The 23,628-nt window shown below is 38.5% G+C and overlaps 1 protein-coding gene across 1 annotated transcript; it reads right to left on the bottom strand.

The window, feature by feature from the left end:
- Positions 1-19,650: 19,650 nt before the first annotated feature.
- Positions 19,651-22,854, bottom strand: has2 (hyaluronan synthase 2). Its single transcript, XM_053327075.1, has 3 exons — positions 22,222-22,854; positions 20,686-20,787; positions 19,651-20,580 (listed from the first exon to the last, which is right to left on the bottom strand). The coding sequence occupies exons 1-3, from the start codon at positions 22,846-22,848 to the stop codon at positions 19,651-19,653; spliced, it is 1,659 nt and encodes a 552-aa protein (XP_053183050.1). The 5' UTR covers positions 22,849-22,854.
- Positions 22,855-23,628: the final 774 nt, after the last annotated feature.

Here is a 23,628-nt window from a genome sequence, read left to right as displayed (position 1 = left end):
CACTAAAAGTTGATGTGCACTTTGAGTCGTTCAGGAAGTCCCCTTGTTGTTCATGAAACATCTGGAGCACAGAATCCCTGAATCCCGTGTTCCCCTGGCAACACTAAATCAACAGCCAGACCATTGCCTGCCCTAAGTGTATGTGTTTGTGTGTGTGTGTGTGTGTGTGTGAGAAAGAGAGAGAGAGCCTGATCAGTGAAGTACTTAACCGGCAAAACTGGACAAGACTCAAAATGAATGCTGTAAGCAAGCTACTTGATTACTATAAGCAAATGATTTAAACAGCACAGGAATGATTTTGTCCCAAGCTTTTTTTATCCATATAAGCAGTTACTGTAATAATAACTGTAACTATGATCACTGTATAGGCATGAATAATGTAAAGAAGAATATTATTGTTTAAATACATATTTTGCTTTTATTTATGCACTAAAACAGTGTTTTAGCATTCTTCTTAGGGCAATATTATATATGAAGATGTCCTGAGATGGATAGTTATTACTGTACTTCACTATCTTCTGAGTGGATAACAGAATCAGGTTTGAGTCACAGTTAAAAGGTCATGGGACAGTCAGTAGAGTAACTTCCATCCCAAAATAGCTTTTATTGACTTATGTGTTCTTAACATCAAACTGTCAAATAACTACTCATTGTCAGTGGCTTGTTATCACCCTCCATCAGCACCAGCTTGTATCCAAGCAACCTAAAGCAGCATCCTGCCCCCCTTTACCAGATCAAAACTTATCCTATTAGGTTACCTATACTGGGACACGCTCAAGCTGCCTGACATAGTACAACAGCAAAGTGACTCCCTACATCTCCATCAATTCATATCTCTTCCTACTAGGTATGACCGAAAACCCTGAAAAGGCCACATTGATTGATAGAATCTTCACAAACTCCCTCCATATGTACCAGTCTGATGTGTTCTACAATAACATTATCAACCAGTGTTTTATTTCCTGTGTTTAAACTAACTGTTCTCCTAAACAGTCTGAATCAGTCATAAACAAATCCTAAAAAATGTCAACACTCCAGATTTTTTACATGACCTGGCCAAATGTGGAATGGTTTAGAGTCTGCCTGTGTCCCTTTGTAAGTGATGCATGGACTTGGTTTCGGTCCTGTTTAGTGCCATTGTTGACAAGAAAATGAAAATATAAAATTGGCTCAGTCCCTGGTTTATCTATAAACTTGCAGTACTCCATCAATAAAAAAAACACTGCCTGATGTAAGGTGTGGTTGTCTAGATCCCCTGCAGACTACCAAGCTAGAAATGAGCCATCAGATTATTCAAAAGGCTAACGCTCACTATTTCAATGAACAATTATCTCTCTTGTAACTAATATTCAGTTGCTCCTGTCTTTTGATGTGGATGACTTTATAGTCTTTGATACGGGGCATGTGGCCGACATTTTAAATTTGAATTTCATAAAGACAGGTTTTACTCTGCCCGCCATGCCTGGCCAATACTTTGTCTCTCTTAAGCCAACCCCTGCAACTCAACTGAAGCCTCTCAGCCTATCCCCCAGGGCTCAGTCTTAGGCTCCACACTATTTTCTATACATTGCTTATTCTGCTGGGGATTCAGCTATCCACCTTCATGCTGATGACCCAGTCCTTTATGCCGCCAATCTCACCCCAGATGCAATTCTCACATCAGTTCAGGATAGCTTCCTTGGGGTCGAACAGACCCTCTCCACCCTAAACCTCCTGCTACACACCACCAAGACCAAGGTCATGTGGTAGGAAGGAACTCTCAATGGGGTATCCTTGACCAGCTCACAAAATACAAATACTTGGGTATCTGGTTACAGGGTCACATCTAAAATTGGCTTCTTATACAAAGTGCACTACACATTCACTTTCTCATGCTAAGCTAACTCCTAACCCCCACAACTTTATTCAATTTGTTGTCGTTCAGGTCTGCTGCAGCCAAGATCTGGAACAATGAGCAAAAAATTGGACAATGTTATCCCCATGTCAGCTTTCAACGACTTTATTATGGACATTCTCACTGATAGATGCAGCTGTTTCCTGAGCCATTAATGTTTTCTAACCCTTATCTGTCTGCTGCTTGTTGTCCCATGATGTCGTTTTACTTTGCCTTACTGCTTGCATCATGCTACTCATGTTCTGTTGTTGTATTGTCTGATGCTGTTGTCTGCTAGCTACCTGCACGATGCTTGTGTATTGTATTGTGTATAAGTTTTCATGTGTGCAAATGTTTGGATGTGTGCTGCTGTCTTTTAAACTTTTGAGTTGTCCTTTTAGCCCCTACCCCCTTCCCTCAAGAAGCTTTTTCCAGGGCCGCTACTGTAAATGAGAATTTGTTTTGAAAGACGTGCCTGGTTAAGTAGAGGTTAAATAAATAGAATGACATAAATCAGGGACCCCGAAGCAGGGGTAAAACACCCCCCCCCCCCCCCCCCCAACCCCCTAAAATAAAAAATCCATGCCATAGAGGGTTAAGACATTTTATGGTCTGCTGTTACTTTGCAATGTACCACTAATTATATATGCTCAATTTACAGCTTGTGCACAATATTTAATGCCTGATCTTGATACACAAGCACTTTTGAAATTACAGTTCAGACAATAAATTGAAAGTTCAGCTGCTTCTTTCCTGTAAGTAAGGATACATGGCTTTTTCAATGTTGTGCTTGCAGTCAAATGATTTCCTAAGATCCTTTTAAGGCAAAAAATATGAATTTTCATGAGTCTCCTGTGTGCAGTGGCAGGCCAAATGAGGCATGTCTGACCTTGAGACCATGGAAGCACTGAGTCTGAGATCGTCTCTTTGTCATCGGACCCCAACCATTCCTTTCTTAACCTTTGAGGGAACTGCCAAACAGTTTTATCTGCCTTCTTCTTCATCTTTACTCCTCTCAGTGAAAGTTAAATAGTCATTTTTTCTATCTGTGTATCTAGCATTTGAATAGATCATAAATCAGTCTTAAATTCCACATTGAACAATTTCACTCTCACTAATACTGAAGTATTGACCTTTACTTCTTCATATGCTCAGCCTGGTGTTCCTGACTCATTTCCTTTTATCCTACCCAGAAGAGAGTAAAAATGACATGAGCCACACCAGAGACATTTGAGACCCAGCATCATTGTTGGAAGTCAAACAGTCAACCACGAATGAAACAGCTTTAAAACCTCATCAATATAATCTTACTGTTTGCGTCTCCTCTGACCTCATCTAAAGGCTCTTAATTTCTCTGAGACTTAAAATCTGGAGTCTTTAGGCCAAGACTAAAGAGAGGGGTTTGTCTTTGTGTATGAAACTTGTTTGCATTTGAGCATTTGAGAGTGTTTGATGTTCTCTATATTGTCTGTGTTGACTTTTAACTCCTTAGAGTTACTTTTTAACTTTTATTAAATTGAGGGCACAGTCACATTTATCTTCTATCTTCTCATATGGATGTGATGATTGTTTGTGCAATTACAAAACCAAAATCTTGAGTTTAATCCTAACTTTGCAAGTTTATGTTTTGACCTGTTTGTTGTTTGGAGTGTCTTTCTCCAAAAAGCATGTATCAATTCCGTTCTCTGAATACAAAGGTCCAAATATGGGCAAACTGAGAGACTTTAAATTGACTTCTCCTGACCAGTGTGATGACAAATTATTATTTGAAAGACACAGTATAATAATAATTTATTGCAGCCCTGATGAGTGTTTTTAACTGAGTAGTGGTTACATAGTGGGTGTGTGTGTTGATCAGTGAAAGAGAGAGGCATAAAAAGGACTTTGACAGATTTGGCTGTGGCATGGTTACAGCAGTTACAGTCTTTCTCTCAAAAACAGGCCAAATTGGCAAATAATTCTGGCAAAGCTTTTCATGGCAGACAACAGCAACTTAACAGCCACTCTTACTCAAGAGCCACAATTTTTCCAATCTCCTCCTCCGCTAAAAGAAAAAGAAAGTCTCCCAAAAAGACATAATTGAGTTGCTTCAAATTTGGTGTCTAATTGATGGCATATCTTTTGCTGTTTTTCTTGAAATGAGGCTGTATAAGTAATTCTTCATGTTTTAAAAATACGCCAGTGACGTTTCTGATAAATTGTTCTCATCATGAGCTACTTGATGATGGGTTTCGCGTAAGTCATGACTTCATTTGAGATTTTATCATAAGACCATTTTATAAATAAGACCCCACAGCTGTGTAGGGAAGGAATTGGGCTAATTTGGAGGAAATTGGATTAAGGCAGAGAGAAGCATGATAACCTTGAGAATCTATTATCCAAGTGTTACTTGCCGTTTCCCCTCTACCAGTTCAGGACTGGTGGCAAGCTTACTGGGAGATATGTATAGGCAGTGTAAGATATAAGCTTAGGATGAGTCATGTTGAAATATGTAAGTACTGTTATGTAACCAAAGCTACTGCACTTTGAGAGGAAAAAGGTTCTACCTTTTTAGCTAGCTACACATGTTGCATCATCCATACAAATACCACAATCCAGACAAATCATTTTGACCTTAAAAATGCTGTGGGTACATATTGTAAGCCTAAGGCTCAATCAAGTCAAGTCACGTCTTCCGAACCCCCCTCCTTTGCCTGCTTTGAAGTCTGCAACCTCATCTGTAACTGGTAAATGGTCAGCTTCCGTTTGGAATGAATACATTTATCTTTCAGATGATCCGTGTGACTTCTATTTGAGTGATTATTAAAACCGGCTGTCAAAAAACTGACCGAATTCAATTTGTGAGATGAAACGGCGGGCTGGAAAGAGAGCAGAGGGCTGAGGAAAGAGTGGAGCTTGTTCACACGGGAACCTGGGGAAAGTAGAGATGAAAGTGAACCACAATGCCTTGATAAGAGTTCAATTTGTGAATTTAACCTCACTGTATTCATACAGTTTATACAAGCACCACTTTACAGCAATTATAATCCCTTTTCTTAGAGAAAAGGGTCCATGTAGTCCTCTAACCATCAGTGTGGATCACAGACACAGACTCAACTGTTTTTGTCCCAGTCAGAAGGCCCTCTGGTTTAGTAGTCTACTTCTTGTGGGTTTGTAACCCATAATGAAATACCATAAAAACAGTGACGATATAATTCAATTCACCATAATTCTTAATCATAAGACACAGTTAGATTGTTATCAGTTGAGTCACCTCAGACATTTTTGCTCATGTTCTGAGTAGCAGTTCATACACCCTGAGATGTTAATACTTTTTACTGATAAGGCACAGCTGTGTTTCACTGCACTGCATCTCTTAACTTCTGACTATGCAGGCCCACACCCTGTGACCCTCACCTTCTGGTCAAATACCTTTCAGAACAACCTTGCTTTGATTCTGTTTCTTTAAGGAATGCTTTAAGGAACTGAATACTCGCTTGCTGTAGTTTGTAGGCTATAATCAAATGTATATGTAGTGCTGCTTGAATGTTTGTGAACCCTTTAGAATTTGCTATATATTTCTACCTAAATATGATCTAATATGTGATCGGATTTCCATCCAAGTCCAAAAACTGAATCATCATCAGTCCAAAATCTTACACTTTCTTACAAACTGGCCAATATTACATGTTTGTGTGAGGCAAAAGTATGTGAACCTCTAGGATTATCAATTCATTTGAAGGAGAAATTAGAGTCAGGTGTTTCAATCAATGGGGTGACAATCAAGTGTGAGTCTGGGAGGCTTTGATTTATTTAAAGAAGAGAAATCTGGGTCGTTATTGTCTAAGTCTGAGCTGCCCAGCACAGGTTGGTGGAAGTGTGTCATGGCTCAGACAAAGGATATTTCTGACAACCTTAGAAGAAGAGATGCTCATACCCAGCAGGTTGGAAGATTTGCAAAACCATTTCAAAAGAGTTTGGGCTCCACCAGTTGTCTATCAGGCAGACTGTGTAGAAATGGAAGACCTCCAACACCACTATTACCCTTCCCAGGATTGGTTGGACAGCAATGATCACGCAAAGAGTAATGCATGTAATAGTCTGGGAGACCACAAAAGACTCCAGGCTAACATCTAGGAAACTAAAGGCCTTTATTGCAGTGGCTACAGTCAATGTTCATGAGTCCAACATCAGGCGAACATTGAACGTCAACAGTGTGGATGGTGTGTGTAACACAGTTGCAAAAAGAAAACCACAACTTTTCAAAAAGACCATTGCTGCTGTCTACGGTTTGTTCAAGACCACATTGCCAGATGTAAGCCAGAAGGTGACTGGAAAAATGTTCTATGGATGGATGAGATGAAAATCAAACTTTTCGGCTTGAATGAGAGGTCTTCGGTTTGGCAATGCGCAAACACTGCATTCCAACATAAGACCCTCATCTCATCTGTGAAACATGGTGGCTATATTATCATGATTCAGGCCTGCTTTGCTGGGTCAGGACCAGGATGGCTTGCAAACATTGATGGAGCTTTGAGTTCTGAGTTGTAACTGCAGATTCTACACGAAAATGTCAAGATATCTGCCATGACCATATGCCAAACAGAAGGTGTGTCACGACAACAAATGCACAAGTTGTTCTACCAAATGATTGTTAGAGCAAAACGAAGTTAATGTTTTGGAAAGTTTAGTCAAAGTCTTGACCTTAATTCTACAGAAATACCATGGAAGCACTTGAAACAGGCAGTTCATGCCAAGACCTCATCAACATCTGTTCTCTAAGGAGGAATGGGCTAAAATTCTTCATGATAAACAGTTGCCAGATTTTTTCTTTTAAAGTTATTGCTGGGAAAGATGATCACACCAATTATTGAAAGCAAGGGTCCACATACTTTGCCTCACCATCAATAGCCTATTTCAATCAGGAGAGACCAGAGAATTAAGTAAAATAATGTTTATTATGCAGATGATATTAATGATTAGGTATTGTCAAAGTCTTTGGTGCTTGGACTCTGCAGGGAGAATTTTTTGAATAGAAGGACATTAGTCCTTCTAAGCGGCAGCATGATGGAGTCCCATGGTGTCAAGACACTGGTGGTGGTAGCTGATGACTTCCATCAATCAATCTTGGGCCAAATCACAACAAAAGTCATCTTGAGGCACCTTTTGCATGGAGCAGGACTAGACTGTATTCATTGTTTAATTTAGAAAGAGACCTAACCCCATGAGCAAGCACTTGGAAACAGTGGCAAGGAATCAGTTCAGTCATTCAGTATCATTCAGTAAAAATCTAATCACTTTTCAGATCACATTTATGCAGAAATATTAAAAATTGTTAAGTGTTCACAAACCTTCAAGCAGCACTGTATACTCGATGTATAGCAGTTGCAATGCAATCCAACAGCAACCCAGAGTCATAGCTCTATGATAAAGAAGGTGTTGTTACAGATATCATCTGTTACAAACAGGTTTATCGATGTAAATGACCTTCCTCTATCTTAACCAGTGATATTCTCCTCATCCTCCTCCACATGAAAAAATAAATTACATGTAAAGATGTTATCTATGGATGGGAATTCAGTCATTCACATTGCACATTGAGCCACAAGAACATACCTGGTAGTAATTGGCAACACTCTTAACAAGTCAGGTGTAAATACTTGCTAAGTAGTAGTAATGTAAGGAAAATTCCATACACATAATAAATGTGTCTAAAATATAGGGAAGAGGGCAAAGTTAGATTTCTCTGGAACTTTGCAACATATCTCACAGCCTTGAGCTTTCAGCTCAAATGTGGCTGAGTTGGATCAGATGGGATCACGTTGTGACAACTGAAACATCCTCATGACAGCTGAGCATACCGCTAATGAAGACTGTTAGATGCAGTTGAAAGCTCTGAAGAAAAAGAGCTTTTTGAGTTTAAACTATTTCCATAATCAAAACTCGATTTTCACTCTCGTGAATGAAAGAAAAATTCAAGTGAATTATGAACGTTATGTTTCTAATGTTCATATGGTTGTCCAGTCCTGCTCTTGTTAGATGCTGGATTACAGTCCTTAGAGACTTAATGGGTTAGACCAAACACATTGAATTGTGTTGGTATTCTCTGACTAAAGCAAAGCAGAATGTGAATGCTGTTCTGACTGTCTGTTGTCAAGATGTGCGTGACCCATGCTCCCTTCATCTCACAGCTTTCCCAGCACTCTGCATTGTTTTCTGCTACAATAATTGTTTGACTGTTTATCCCAGTGGGGATTTCAAGGTTCAAACACAAGAAGCCTCCCACCCTCATTATTCCTTTTTATTAATGACAGTATTAAAGAAATGCTGTTTGGCCTATTCATTTCACAATCGTGGGTATTATTTGAAGAGGAAAAATGATTCAGATACCCTTAGTATTGGCCAATAACCTTACTGCTCAGGAATCCCTTCCAGTAGCCTTTTATTCACAATGTACTTCACGTTTGTATAGAGAAATTGATGGAGGGGATGTCTGTGCAGTCCCCAAACTGTCATCATCTTTATCACCATATCCAGAGCCTAAAGCGGTCATCAATCACACATAAAGAGACCCTCCCTTACAAGAGTCAGCTGTCTTTTAATCAGCTACCACTGGGAGAGGTCAAATTCACTCGGCTTTATTAAATTAGAGTATGTGCAATGTACACAGTGGGATTGCAGCAGTTTGTGTGTAAAATAGAGACAAAGAAACAGGGAGCAAACAAAAGACAAAATTGAGATAGAGAAAAATAAAAAAAGACATATGGACCCTGTTGACACAAAGATGACTATATATGCTCGACATCTTGATTATTATACACACCCATATAATAAACATGTGGACAGCTCATGTTCAGTACTATTGCCACCACAGTCTCACTGCTCACTCTGGACCCAATGTAGTGTTTGATCTTCCTGTTCCAACCCTGGAGATAAAGTAAAAACAGGGAAATGTGGCCTCTTGCAATCAGATATTTGTCATTAGACATCCACATTGAACAATCCAGATGTACCAAAAAGCCTACTGCACATTGTTTTTTTCCCAAATATTTTTATTAATAAGAATAAAAAAATATGACTGTCATGTAATTGAGATGTAGAAAAGATGTCGACATGGTCAAACCTATAAACTGTATATGAAATGTAACTGTCTTATAGAGGGATAACTCAGGTCACAAATGGTGAAATCAGATTTTGTATATTCCTGTATTTTGTGATGTTTTATCTGACTGTAGTCCCAAAATGCTTCCTAATTTAATTTGTGGGTCATTCTAAAAAAACAAAACAGAAACAAAAAAATCCCACCAAATTACAGCAGGAAACACAGAAAGTGGATCTGATGTGATTCTCATGTTCAGACTGAACAGAAAGTCTGTATAGGAATGAAATAAACATGTTCATTATGAAGAATTATGAATGAGCCCTTCCCAACATGCATATTCCAACACATCCCCACAGCCCAGAAATTTTACTCACCACATTCCTAATGGCAGTCATTCAGTAAATCGTTTACTCATTTATTTCTCCCTCACACACACGCAGGTCCGCACAGCTATCCCCGTTCTGACATTTCATTGACTTCCATTCATTGTGGACAGTCTAACCCAAACCCTAACCATAACCTTTATCTTAACCAAACTTCACTTCACAAATTACCCTTAACCTTAACCAGGACTTCAGAAAAGACGTTTTGCCTTGTGAGGACTGGGCTTTGGTCCCCATGAGGACAACTGGTCCCAAAAAGGTTGTAACGGTCCCCCACAGATAACAAAAACAAGCATGCACACCGGCACACACAATGCTCTTTGCTCCATTCTTACAGCTGTAAACTCCACTTTAGGCAGTATGGAATTACCTCATTTCCCCTTATGGGAATCAAACAGCAGATGGAGATTTCTCTTTCTTTCATATATTGACACACACAGATAAAAAATACACAGAGAAATGGGTTGGAGGCCCCATATCTCCAACTGTAAGTCTGTTAAGTAAGTGTTTACTACTGTAAGTTGAGAGCTTCCGACAACTTGGTTCTCAGAACTTACAACAGAGACCACTTTATATCACCTGATTGTGTGTGAAGAATAGAAAGAGCCTGCCAAACTGTGGGTGGTCATTTGGCTGTGGGGCAAGTGACGTCTGGTCTCTACCAATGTCACCCATTAAACCTCCAATCCAGAGACAGATAGGAACTAAACAGATACAAATGTAGACTGAAATTCCATGTACGTTGTGTATGTTGTAACCTTTATTTCTATTTGAATATTTTTATGAAGACCTCTGTGCCAAAGAAATGGTATGGCATTTGAACTAAAGGCAGTTGGTGTGTGACACGCAAAAGAAAAGGGTTGACTATCATCAATGGCTGCTTTAATTCTCTGTGAGCCATAGAAACACATGGGAGTTTTTAAAACAATTAGCCCTGGTGAATGAGCCTCATTATGTGATTAGAGGGTTCAGAGGAGAGGAAAAGGAAGAGAAAGGTAAATTGGATGGAGATCGATGGATGGAGAGACCAAGTAAAGGAAAAGGAAGAAGATGTGGGACAGGAACGAAAGGAAGAGAAAGCAAAGATAATAGAAATGTCGGTAATTGAAGCAGTAGAGGTTGAAATTTGGAAGTGATGATGGAGGTGGTGGAGGCTCTACTTAAATGATCTTAACTGAAGTTGTTTTGACCCCCCCACCCCACCCCCGAAAAAAACCACACAAGGCAGGGGGTGTATGGAATGCATCAAATTGTGAAAAAAAACATCTTGACACGTTGATTAGTGGAATCAGATCCTGGATCCAGGAGCAGGATCACAGACCTGGTTACTCTCACAGACTGATCTCAAATCCACTGAAGGCTGTTTATGAAAAAGCTTGAGAGATGGGATTTTGGACAACTGAAAAGAATGAAGATTGTTTATCAGAAAAGAAAACAATGCACCAGGACACAGTCTTTGAAGAGATCAGCTGTTGGCGGCGATCATACCCTTGAAAACATTGTGGTAGACTTTGAAGAAGAAAGTCATCTTGAACTCGGTCTTAAATTGTTTAATTTGATCTGTCCAATAAACTTGTGAGATTCAACAGTCTTTAACTGTACTGTGACAAATTGAAGAATATTGGTTTTACTGGCAGTGGTGCTCACAGATGGCCTGGTACAACTTCATCTTTATTTCCAAATAACAATGTAGTTTTTCTGTATCGAATTTTGTTTCGAGATTAAATTGAACACCAATAATTAAAACTCCAAAGTCCATAGTAAGGAATTGACCACATTAATCAATCAGAAATAACCAACCTATCAAACGTACACATGCTTTACCTTGTGTAGCCAAGTATGCGGTTAGTTTGCCTTATAATTTCACAGCCTTCTGTTTAACTAACCCCTGATGCACAAAACACAGGTCCACTGTCACTTTTTCCATGTGTCACCTTTAATCTAACTTAAGTGAAAACTCCTTCAGCCTAAAATTTTGTGGCCCATATATGTACAGTATAATTTGTTTTCCCACATGTTGACTAAAGTTTTCAGTTTTCATGAAATTAAACTGCACTAAATGCAATCCCAACACAGAATGTACTTAAACTGACCTATTTATGTGCAATTTGCATCAATTTACATTTGAATTAATGTTTCAAAATGTAATGTTGGCACACCTGCATTAAGAGCTATTATTACTGGCAAACAGTGAGTAAATATTGCATTACAGATGACATGCCAGCAATCAGAAGATGATGCAATGACCCTACTGAAGCAGAGAGAATATCATATTTATTAAATAAACAAAATCACATATACACTTAGGAGAATTTTTTATAAGTCAGATATAGTCTCTGATGCATTGAGCACCACCTTACTCAACAAACATTCAGCGCCAGCAAAGATTCACTGCCAGTGATTCTTCTGACTGGTATGAATGGAAAAGGTTGGAGGTCAATGCAAAGCAGATTATTCCATGGATGGATATATTGCTGCCAATATTCTGTCCACTCTTTCTCTCCTTCTCCCTCTCTTCTCTCTCTCTGTACGTGTGTGTGTGTGTGTGTGTGTGTGTGTTTTTGTTACCTCTTGGGGACTATTTCCAGTTCAAACACTAATCTTTTTGGGACCAGTAGTCCTCACGACAACCAAAGACCAAAAAAACTCAGGTAAAATGTAATTTCTGAGGTTCTGGTTAAGGTATGGGTTAGGCATAAATAGGATTTGTGTAATGCCGTCCACAATCAATGGAAGTCAATACAATCCTAATAACAAGGATAGCTGCACAAAGCTGTACATGTGTTTGTGTATGTCCGTATTGGAGGTTTATGGGTATGTACAGGCCAGGCATTATGTGTAATATGTGTTTGACATGGTCAGAGATGATTAATTGCATTGTATATATGATCTTTAAGTTTCCTCAGGATTGATGATAGATTTTGCTAATGGTGAGTCGGGCATTTTAATTTTCAGACCTAAAAGTCCCATTATGTATTTATCTTAGTGCCAAGTTGTTATTCCTCAATCATTCATCATCAAGTTTAAACTATTGAGTAAAACTTTACTTTGGCTTGCAGATATCATTCAATAATATTTGAAACAAAAATACAATTAACAAAAATAACAATCAACACAACAAAGACTTACCGAATAACACCAACGTCATTGTTGTCATTGTGATTTGTCTTTACACTTGGTGCTTACATTCACTCTCAAAACATTATTATAATGGTTCTGATTATTACTAGACATATCATTAAATGTCCCATACCTTACCTTTTTATTACATGATGGATTACAAACAAGCCTGGCGAATGCATTTGTATATTATCAAATTCAATGAATATGGTGGTGTTATATCTTTCTGAATGGTAAGAAATAGAACACTTTTAGAAATTGGAGCTTACATCATCATAAGAGAAGTGAAGAGGACAACTTGAACTATAGTAATCCAATTGAGTCCACCAAGAGACATCCACCTTTAAAGAATAAACTCTCCAGTGATCTATCTGATTGGTTGCACCATTGGTTGAGTTCCTTGTCCTTGTTCCCAGATTAATGTTTGTGATATTTTCTCATGTAATATGAATTGCTTTCAATTTGTTTCAAACTGTGTCAGATCAGAAGTTGGAGATACTGTACTGTACAGATAAAAAACACTGTCCATTAACATGTTGTTTTTGATGGGGACAGCAGCACAGAATGTGATATAATAGTTTCTGGAAATTCAATTGAGAAAGTTGGATGAAATAACTAGTTTGTCAAGATCTGACCGATTTCATAATTTAAATAGCTAGCAAATTAAAGTTGAACTTCACCACGTTGATGGAAAAATCCTGTAAAATACTGCCAGAAAACAGCTCTAATGCAGCCAGAGATATTAAATGGATAGTTACCCCTGTAGAAGCTATATCTTTATTGCTTGACACATCTCTTCCATCTCACAGTATTGTCATATTGCTCAAACATAATGCTCAGAACCAGCCGTAGATCTGTAAATTTCAGTATGTGCAAAAACAGATGGGCACGATCATATCAGTGCTTGGAATGTGTCATAAATTGATTTGCTAATGTTTCCATGCGTTACACGTATCCAGGAAAAACAAACATTATATTTCCAAAGCTGTGATGAACTGCAACCTTCCGAAGCTTACGGTCCAACTCATACAAAACGCATTAGACGCTGTACCACCACTGGGGAGCTGTGAACTTGTTCAAAGTTTAAGACTCTGTGGTGCAGTGATGTACATTGTATTTAACATTATAATTAAAAATCTAAGGGTAGATTTAATTTAGGATTTAGAGGGAAGTGTAGAGTTAGGCATAAGGGTTGGCAATGTAGTTTCAAAACCGTAAGAAAATTAGCAACCAGCTGAGAGGGACAAGCATGGTATGACTCTGTCAGCTGCTGGAGACAGTTTGCAGCAGGGAGCCATTAGCTAGCTAGCAACGGCACTAAGCAATGTTGTAATGTATTTGGCAGTGTCAGAGCAGTGATGGCGTTGATGCTGACGCACTGAGAGCAAGGCCTAGCTGCTTCCAATGTGCTGCTGATCTCCCCACATGTGTTATTCTCTTTTGCATATCAAAATGACTTCACTGGGAAAAACACAAAAAAAGAAATGAAAACACAACAGGCAGAGTTTGTGTGTATATGTGTGACGAGTGGTGTGCTGGCTGTGGTTAGGTAAAATAAAGAAAATGTGTCTTTTTAAATTTGCATTAGTTGTAGTTGAAAGATTGTACACAATTACAGTATACAGTAGATATCACAGATATGTCACATGCCATATCTTTAAATGGAAGCAAAGTTGAAATTACTTTTTAGAAGCATCAAGCACTTTTGTGTAGTAATCTTCATCTATAAATGAATATATGTCATTAGTTCTTTAATATTACTTTATTTTGGACAATGGCTGGGCTTTTCAGCCTGTGTTGCTACACACGCAATGGGTAGGACTACGCCAGAGGTGTTACCTGAGGTATTACAGAGTTTAGTGGCTCCATCATTGTCTGATTTTAAACTATCAGTGTCACATACTGAGATGTTGCAGGAGCAGCAGAGTGATTCCTCCCTAAAAGAAGTAATTGACCATGTTTTGTCTGCTATTGTGGTAAACAGTGCGGTCAGTGGCTACTTTGTGCAGAGTGGGTTGTTGTTTAGGAAATGGGTTGTTCTAGGCAATGACTTTGTGGGAGAAGCTATTTTAATTCTGGGTCTGCTGACTAAATTGAAGGTGGACACTGGCATGAAAAAAATGTATCTCAACATCTTAAAGATTTTTTTTTGGCTGCATGTAAAAATTAGGGTTGTCAAAGTTAACGTGTTAACGCGTTAACGCAAATTCATTTTAACAGCTTTTACGTGCAATTAACGCATGCACGTTCTGTTTGATCTGTGTCCCGGCCTGTAGTTTGGAAATGAGGAAGCAATGCTGCAGTAACGTTTTGGATAACAAACAGAAATTGATAAAGAAAAGGGTCTAATGAATGGCAAATTGAGCTCCAAAGCCCTGCCCGATGTTCTATCCATTACGCAGTATGCTGAGTCTCAAATACCAGTTGCTGGCCAAACATACAGCTGATACAGAGAGACCTCCTGCTTGACAAAGGTGTGTGTGTGTGTGTGTGTGTGAACAGGTGAGTGAATGTAACAGTTCTATCATAACTGACAGCAGATTTTTTGAGGGTCTTTGGTGTCTGAGGTTGGCTGCAAGGGAGGTTGTGCAGGAGAGTACAGGTTTAACTCCGAACAAGCTGGTGTTTAGAAGTTGGCAGTGCTGAAGGATGATTTGGTGGATGCAAAGCCAACCAAAAACAGAATGAAAAAGATGATTGTTGCACAGAATGCCAGGAGTTTGACCCCGAAACACATATGACAGGGTACTACAATCATGCACAGGGTACAATCTAGTATATGACTCAACCGTGTATGGTTTTTTAAATTTGAAATGACAGATACAGGAAGTGGCGAAACTGACACTAGGCCACAATATTATGCAGGTAATTCACCATCAGTAATTTGATATCAGACTTGATTTAGAGGCATTAGCACGTCTTCCTGCACAGGCCTGAAAACAAATTCAAACGTGTGTGTGTTTCCAATAAATAAGTTTACTTCTGTCCTAACAACCATCCACCCTGTTCTGCTGAAGTCTCTTTCTCTACTGAGAACTCAGAACACATATAAACACATCTTATGACTACATTATCAACTCACTAGCCAAAGGCTAACAGGTCACATCCAGTCACTCATCGCTGTGGTCCACATTATGTGTATTTGCATTTTTTTTCTGCATTCATGTTGATTACCATATGTCTGTGTATCCATGTCCACTCCCTTGTTTTGGTTGCACACATCACATATTTTGTCACATACACACACGCGTCAGGGGTGCAAGGGCTCCTGATCCAAATTCGTGCTTGGACTGGCCATCTGGAAATTTGGCAAACTTCAGATTAACTGACTCACCTTTGGGCGGCACACTTTCTCAAACTCAATTATTTAGTAATGGTAGCATATTGTTTCATTTTAAGATTAAATACTGACAGACATCTTGATCTCTCTAATTTGCTATAGGCAAATTACTATTCTAAACTATTTCTTGTAGATTTAACAAGTATTTAGTGGATAATATAAGCCAGATGGATTTTTAAATCAATCCCATAGTCCTAATTAAACAACAACAAATTTAATTTTAACAATTTACACAATCCTGCCAATTCTGCAACTCCCACACACAGACATCAGTGTCTTAATGGAAAAAGGTGCTTCTGTCCAGCCTGAAATTGATGGTTTTATCACAGAATGGTGGCAGATGTATTTTTTCTCCAAACTGTTCCAATGAACTTGTCACAAGCTAATAATTACAAAAAATGGAGAAAATAGAGCTCTTTAATGGGTTGTGTTGGACTTTATGGAGGCTTCCCAATTGGTTTCTTTCCAGTCCAAATGGTTAAAGACAGACATAGTAACAGTGTAGATACTATATAAATAATCACATTTCTGATCTTCTTGGTAAGAAAGATGAACATGTAGGGGATAGATAAAAGCAGTTAAAATCCCTCTGTGCATGTGCTGTAAAAACAAGTTGAACTGTTGTAAAAAGATTTTTAACTCAACTGTGGAACTGATTTGGATTATCTCAGCACATGCTGAAAGAAAACCTTCTCCAATTTATTCATAACTTGAGACTGGTTTATTTTCTCTGAGCACTGTAACAAAACATAGTTCTTGCCACCCTTCAGTCGCAATGTGTGCTGTTAACTTGTCGTACACTCATGAAATGGATCAGTATCTTAACAAGAAAGAGTACCAGTGCACTGACCGTTAATCAGGCCACTTCATGTTCTAGATCATTTCAAATAAATGAATAAAAACTCAAGCATCAGCAAATTAAAACATAAGTTGTTTTATTTGGCACAACACAAAAGTGCTTTATGATAACACTGCCCATGACTACTTTGGCATGAAAACAACCTCATGGTTCAATTTTTGGTCTAATTCATTACACCTCAAAATAAAACCAAACCTTAAAACTGTATAAAAATGGGACTCAGTTGTTCTTTTTCTTCTGTTATTGCTCAGAAAGGCACCTCACAACTTAACTCAAACACAATATAATATGCAGATAATTACATTTTTGTGCAAATGCTTTTGACATGGTTTTGGAGGACAATTCTCAAGTCTGCTTTGGCTTTATTCTTTATTTTATCCAGAACTGCATATACGTAGGGAGAATGACTCCATATTATTTCAACACTGCAAACAAATTAGAAATATGATTATAGCAATTATGTTTTCTTGACTAATGGATTATCAAGCACATTTCAATATTTATATTTTCATATTTTAACAATTTTATTTGGAACATATTGAAATAAGCTTTATAATCCTTAATAGAATATACATCTAAGTGTTGTATATAATAAAATGAATGCATTCACTGTTTTTGCAGTGTCAACATATGGAACTTTAGGGGTTTTACATGTTCACCAGAGTACATTTTACCAAGTACAGAATGCTATAAACCACAGAATATTCTTACATAAATATGCTGGTTTTCTAATTGAGTACAAAGTATAAAAACACAGGTTCATCATCTCTATTGAAAACAATAACTTATCCCTACAAATTGCATTTTTATTGTTGTTATTGCAGAAAAAAAACCCCAGCTCATAATTTCACATTGTTTGGTCAGATATACAAGTCATTGTCAGAACAGTTGAAAGCACAACAATACATTTTTTCCATTTTCTTATAAAAACATCAAAGAAAATAAAGAATCTTTGGTTGCTAAGTAAAAATAGAATAAAAATGTCTATATATAAAAATGCATTGAAATACAAGTAACAATAAGTAAACGGCTACAGCAAAGGGTCGACAAGGCAGAGAAATCCAGCTTTGACTTAATAAGGAACTGCGTATAAAAAGGACACCTTTATAATTAATATCACAAACAGATCATAAATTACTTGAGACCTTCAGAATGCATTAGTCTTTGGACAGCATCCTGACACTTTGATGCAATGCACGGAGAACCACTGAGGTATTTCATCTTGATTACGTCAAGCATGAGATTGGACGACGAGAGAGACATAAAAGTGCATAAAAATTAAACTCATGTCTTCTCCTGGTCTAAAGCAAACACTAGACATGTTTCATTCCAAAATGCTGTTCCCTTCCAAGTGCCCTTATTCACATTCCTATTATCAGGTAGTACTTTGCTCCCATTAGATTCGTTTAATCATTCTTTCTCCTTGCAAGTGAAAGATTTTCACTTAATTCAACACAATGCAAGGAAGCAGAGATATAGCCACTTTATCCTCAATACAGTATGTGATTGAAGGAAGAGAGCAAGGGCATGTGGGAGGCAAAAATCACAAAATCTTTTCTATTAATACATTAACAATAATAGTGTTAAACCCATTTAGCAACATACACCCATCATTCATATTAAAGAAAAGAAAATTAATAGTCATTGTTTCTGTAAAAAATAAAACAGTCACAGCAGCAATGATACACCATCTCTCTTCTGGTCATATGTTTCAACTGATCACCTGATCCATTGGAGATTAGATCTGCCGATCGGTGATTGTTTTGAGATTCTTCACTTTGTAAACGTAGAGGATAATACTGCATTCATGTCATATGGGATTAACAACACTTTAAAGTGTCTGATTGATTTATGTGTTTAAATAAATGGATGACTGTATGAATACATTGTACATTACACTCAACTACAGGTGCTTTCTTTTTGTCAGAATGAAGGTAGTCAGGTAATCGTTTTCTATTGCCAGTTCCAGATGTGGTATTAATTGCCTTAAAGCTTTATGGGTGAGGAGTGAAAGGAAGTTTTTTACTGTATATATCCCATATGACTTAAATGCAACAATAGAAAGAGAAGAGCTCTCCATTTTATAGCCCTTTCTTCACCCTTTCACTCTTTGTGAATTGATATTGTAGCTCTTCTTAAAAAATACTGAAAAGGCACAACGATACATCGCCCACAGAGGTAACGATGTAGACCATATGACATTAAAATATGATGATAAAACAGATGAAGAATGGTACAATGGAACAATTTGACTAATTGATATTGATGGCAGTAGCCTCTTAATACCTTTTAGATTTATGAATGTGATCTTCAGTTTTGTGCAGTCATTTGACAGTGGAGACAGCCTCATGTATAAAAGCCTGGCAGGGCAGGTACAGTATGCTGGTAGTTTCAACTCAAAGTTATGTAGTGGTCCTTTTGCCTTTCATTTGGTGGTGGCAAGATGTTGGTTGATTTGTAGTTAGGTTTACAAACATTTTTGGATACAGTGTTGCTCTGGAAGTAGAATATTCATACTGGTTGAGTTCAACCTTCATGAACATAACTAAAGATCCACAGTTTGCTGATGTTTGAATGAAGCCCAGTGAACATGACAAGTGTAAGAGGTAGCTAATATTATGAAGCCTTGCACTCTTGCTGCCAACTGCAATATATTTAATCTCACCATACTGAGTTATCAAAGGTAGCTATAGCCTACATGCATAGATCACATTAGATCAGATAAATCTAGGTAAGCTATATTGCTAGCATGTTGCTGTTCCAAGAATGAATGCTATGGTCATGAATGAACAAAAAAGCAGCCACTGCCATTAATATTTTTTTGGTATTCAAGTTTGAAAAGATTCTGGGTTTTTGCCCACTGTGGTTGAACTCAACCAGATTATCCTCCAGAGCTGCTCTGCATCTGAAAAATATTTATATAACAACAACAACAACATGGTGAATGAAAATAAACCAAAAAGAGAGTGGTAAATGATGACTGTAGTCTGTAAATCATACATCCAGCACCATATCGTAGTGTGTTTCCTTCTTCCTCTTCCCACACTTATTTATGAGCACTGTATACAAAGTCAAAAGTATGACCCAGTAACTGGCATAAACAACTGCCCCTATGACCAGAACAATCTTTTCTGATTCAGGAAAAGGTTTTCTAGTCTGCAGGATTATTGTGTAAATAATCCCAATAAAGAGAATAGTGAACCATACTGATATAGGAATCAGGCCAATGAAGTTCGTCACTATTGTTTTTCTTCCAGAGGTCCCCCATCCAGACTTGTTGATTGTTGCTATTGCAAACATTTTGGCTGGCAACAGGCTTGACATGTACAGTACAGAATAGAAAGACATGAACACCATGACAATGTTACCTCTGAGGCAACTGGCGAATGCCGACTTGATCAGCGCAACTGCCTGCACAATGAGAAGAAACAACAGAATATTCCAGAGCCTTCCTTGGTAGAAGAGTTGGATTGCAGTGGCGATAAGGAAAAATGGGAAGAACCCCGTGATCACAGCCTCATAAGTCATCCATAGATGGTGTTTGTGAAACCACATGGAGTTGTAAAGCCATTCTCTGAAATATGACTTACTCCATCGAGTTTGCTGATTGAGCCACCGCAAGTATGTAATGGGTGTTTCTGTGAGGCACTTTGACCGTGCAGTGTATTTGGTTGCATACCCGAGGCTGAGAACTCTGTTGGTGAGATGGCGGTCATCCCCAAAACTGCAGTGGGATCCCATGAATGTCTGATTGTACCAGTCCTCAACGAACTCATGCAGGAGGGAGTTTCGGTACATCCCTAAAGGTCCACTGATGCACTGCACGCAGCCGAAGTAGGACTGACATGCCCGCTCAATGTTGAAGGCCATCCAGTACCGTACACTGCTCAGGAAGGAGATCCATGACTCATATTTGTTTAAGATCTAGGGAAAGATTGATGTGCAAAAATATTATTTCAAATAGTCATAGTCATAAAAATGTCTCATTTTTAGCAAGAAATAAGGTGAGAATCTTAGCTTTGTAATTACCTGTACATCTCCTCCAACACCTCCTACCATGGGGTCTTCTTCTAAAACCTTTACCATCTCCACTGATGAAGCTGGGTCAAGCATGGTGTCAGAGTCACACACCTGAGTTAAACCCACAAAAATAAGCAGTGTGTTAGAGCCAAAGGTCATCTATTACAGTCATTTAAAAAAGGCAAACAGCTTGAGGCTAATAGAATATAGACTTCACCTGGTAGACATTATACTTATTAAATCTTGTTAGAAACACAGTCTCCCTCTATAATTCATGACAGACAGGGATTACATATTCTCTGTTTGTTTGTACTACTAAAATAATGTAAAACAGAGTGAAACAAATCTATATATACTGTGCTGTTTGTCTTAGTATCCCACCCCCACCCCTCTGTCTTTCTTTACTCTTTCTGTTGGGCAGTATAATGTAGACATGTAGATAATCCCCTGCAACAAAGAGCAGAATTTTCGACTAAAAATGGTAATTTTCCTCCCTAGTAAAATCAGGTATTGAAAACATTCACAGAGCCCAATCCCCATTAACAAAACACATCTGTTACAGGCAGAGCCTGATGATAGTGAAAAGGCATGCAACACTGTCCCTCCTTTCTCTAAATGTAAGAGGATAGAGACATTGCAGACAATGCTGCAATAGTTTCTTTTTGAGATCTCTCTTAAACAAGAAGTTTCTGGCAGGCCTCAGCCATCTGCTGGTGGTACACAGCATTATAGCAGACACTTTTTATCCTCACGTCATTGTAATTCTGATCCATTTTCCAAGAATATAATTCAAATGTCTTTAATATACATACTGTTTGACTGATTTTCAAAGACAACAGAACAGCAATCCACCATAGCTATCATTTAGCCCCAATGACAGTTCTATTTATCTACCTTTTGCAATGTCTTAAACCTGTCTGTCTTAAAACAGCTATTCTCCAAATTCAAACTTTTTTTCACACAGTTTTGGGCCTTGACTCTACATACTGCTCATGTAGATGATGTAACACTCAGCTCTGGGAAACAGATCTGTTATTACACTTAAACATCGGCTACTGCTGTCTCTCTTCATGCTACACTTCACAACACGATGCACGCAGCCACCGTCCGTCTACAAGCCACACAAAAGACTCTTTGTGGACCCAATATTTGGCTTGGCAAAGACCCCCTTCTCCTCTCCAGTCATTTCTGTCTCAATCTCTTTCCTTCTTCCCTTTCTCTGTATCTTCAGCTCTCATTTTTCTAGTTTGCATTGCCCTTAGTCTGGCTTTCATTCTTTCCTTCCCTTCATCCTACATTGGATATCAACTGTCCTTGTTTTAACTGTATATTTACAGCTACACAGACACAAACCACTGCACATTTTACCTAATATATAAAGGTGTCTAATTTGCACCACTTACACTCTTCCCTTTTTGAATTCACTCTAGTCAATCCTCATGACAAAATGTGTCCCTTTCAACTTTAAAAAAAACTAAACTAAATTAAAACTTTTATTTAGAAAAGTTACAGTAAACCCCATTTCCATTTGATTGAGATCCTTACCTGCACATAGTCCACGCTCCTCCCCAGTGCTTTGAAGGCTGTGTACATGACCTCTCTCTTCCCTCCCCACTTCTGCATGATACACAAACACTTGTTGTTCAGCACTAACTTGGAGACATGCTGAAGGCTCTCAGCATAGCTCTCATCCGTCTCCTCGGGCCCCCTGCTGTGATAGTTACTCCGCCACACATATGTGGCTACTTTATCCCATCCCATGATCTCTTTAAAAATCTCCATCATGTACAAGTCATCTTCATTGTTCCCGTCAATCACCATGATCACTTTGATGCCCGGGTATGTCAGCCTCTTCACTGACACCAGGCATTTCTTCAGGTAGTTTGGGTCCTCTTGATACGCTGCAATGCACAACGCCAGCGATTTATTCAGTTTGATCGGCGTCTCCAAGGACCGCCTCATGTTTCGGTGCTCTAAGAGCGCAAACAGGCTCTGGATAATGAGGTGGACAACCAATATGGCACCATACAGGCCAAAGGATAGATGATTGCGGGCTGTGGTGAAGAACTGGTAGCCCATGATGTAGGCTGTGGAGATACCCACCAGGAGGGACACGCCGAACATGGTGGTGCCGAATATCCGCAGGTAGGTGAGAACTCTTTGACAACTCATCTAGGGGCAAAATGGGAAGAAAGCAATCCAAATTAGTGATGCTGGTATAAAAGTGACATGGTGTTAGTTCATTAATGACAAGCCTGACACTATGGGGTGCAGACCCTCAAACCATAGCCTCACTTAAAATAACCAATAGGAGAAAGTGACCTCCTGCAAATGTCAAGATGCTACGATTTGGATGGGAAATTATAATCCTAACATGTATTTAGAAGTACAAACACACAGAAACAAGCATTGTACATACAGTTGAACACATTGAATTCAATACCAGCAGTGAAATGTATAAAGTTTTAATATGAAAAATGCTTATTCACCATTTTTGATCATACCCCTCTCTGGCACACACAGTCTTTAACATTTTATTACACCAAAACTGCAGGTAGGGAAAGTAATAAAGTTTCTCCTCCTTTTTTTCTCCTTCCTTCCCCCTCACCTTTCCTCCACCCCACTCCTAAATCCCTGTTTAAATGTCAGACATTTGTGAGTAGCCGATTGTTCCAACTCTCCTTTAGTGAGGGAGGGTGCACATTACAAGATTTCTTGACCTAATTAACCAACAATCTGGTTGCCCTTGCCAAACATCCAAGTTCTAAGTGCTCTCTAAATGCTGTATTTTTTCAGTATTGTGAATAAAAGGTTGAGGCGAGCACCCCATATAAGGATCTCTAATATAGGACAGCTTGTCCATTAGAGAATATTCTGTGTCAATGATCCCCCGCTTTTGTGTCTCATCTGTGAGCGACTGTCTTTTATGAACACGGGCTGCTGCACAAAATC

Source organism: Scomber japonicus, chromosome 10, assembly GCF_027409825.1.
Source record: "Scomber japonicus isolate fScoJap1 chromosome 10, fScoJap1.pri, whole genome shotgun sequence".
Lineage (NCBI taxonomy): Eukaryota > Metazoa > Chordata > Actinopteri > Scombriformes > Scombridae > Scomber > Scomber japonicus.
This window is presented reverse-complemented; position numbering and strand designations above follow the sequence as displayed.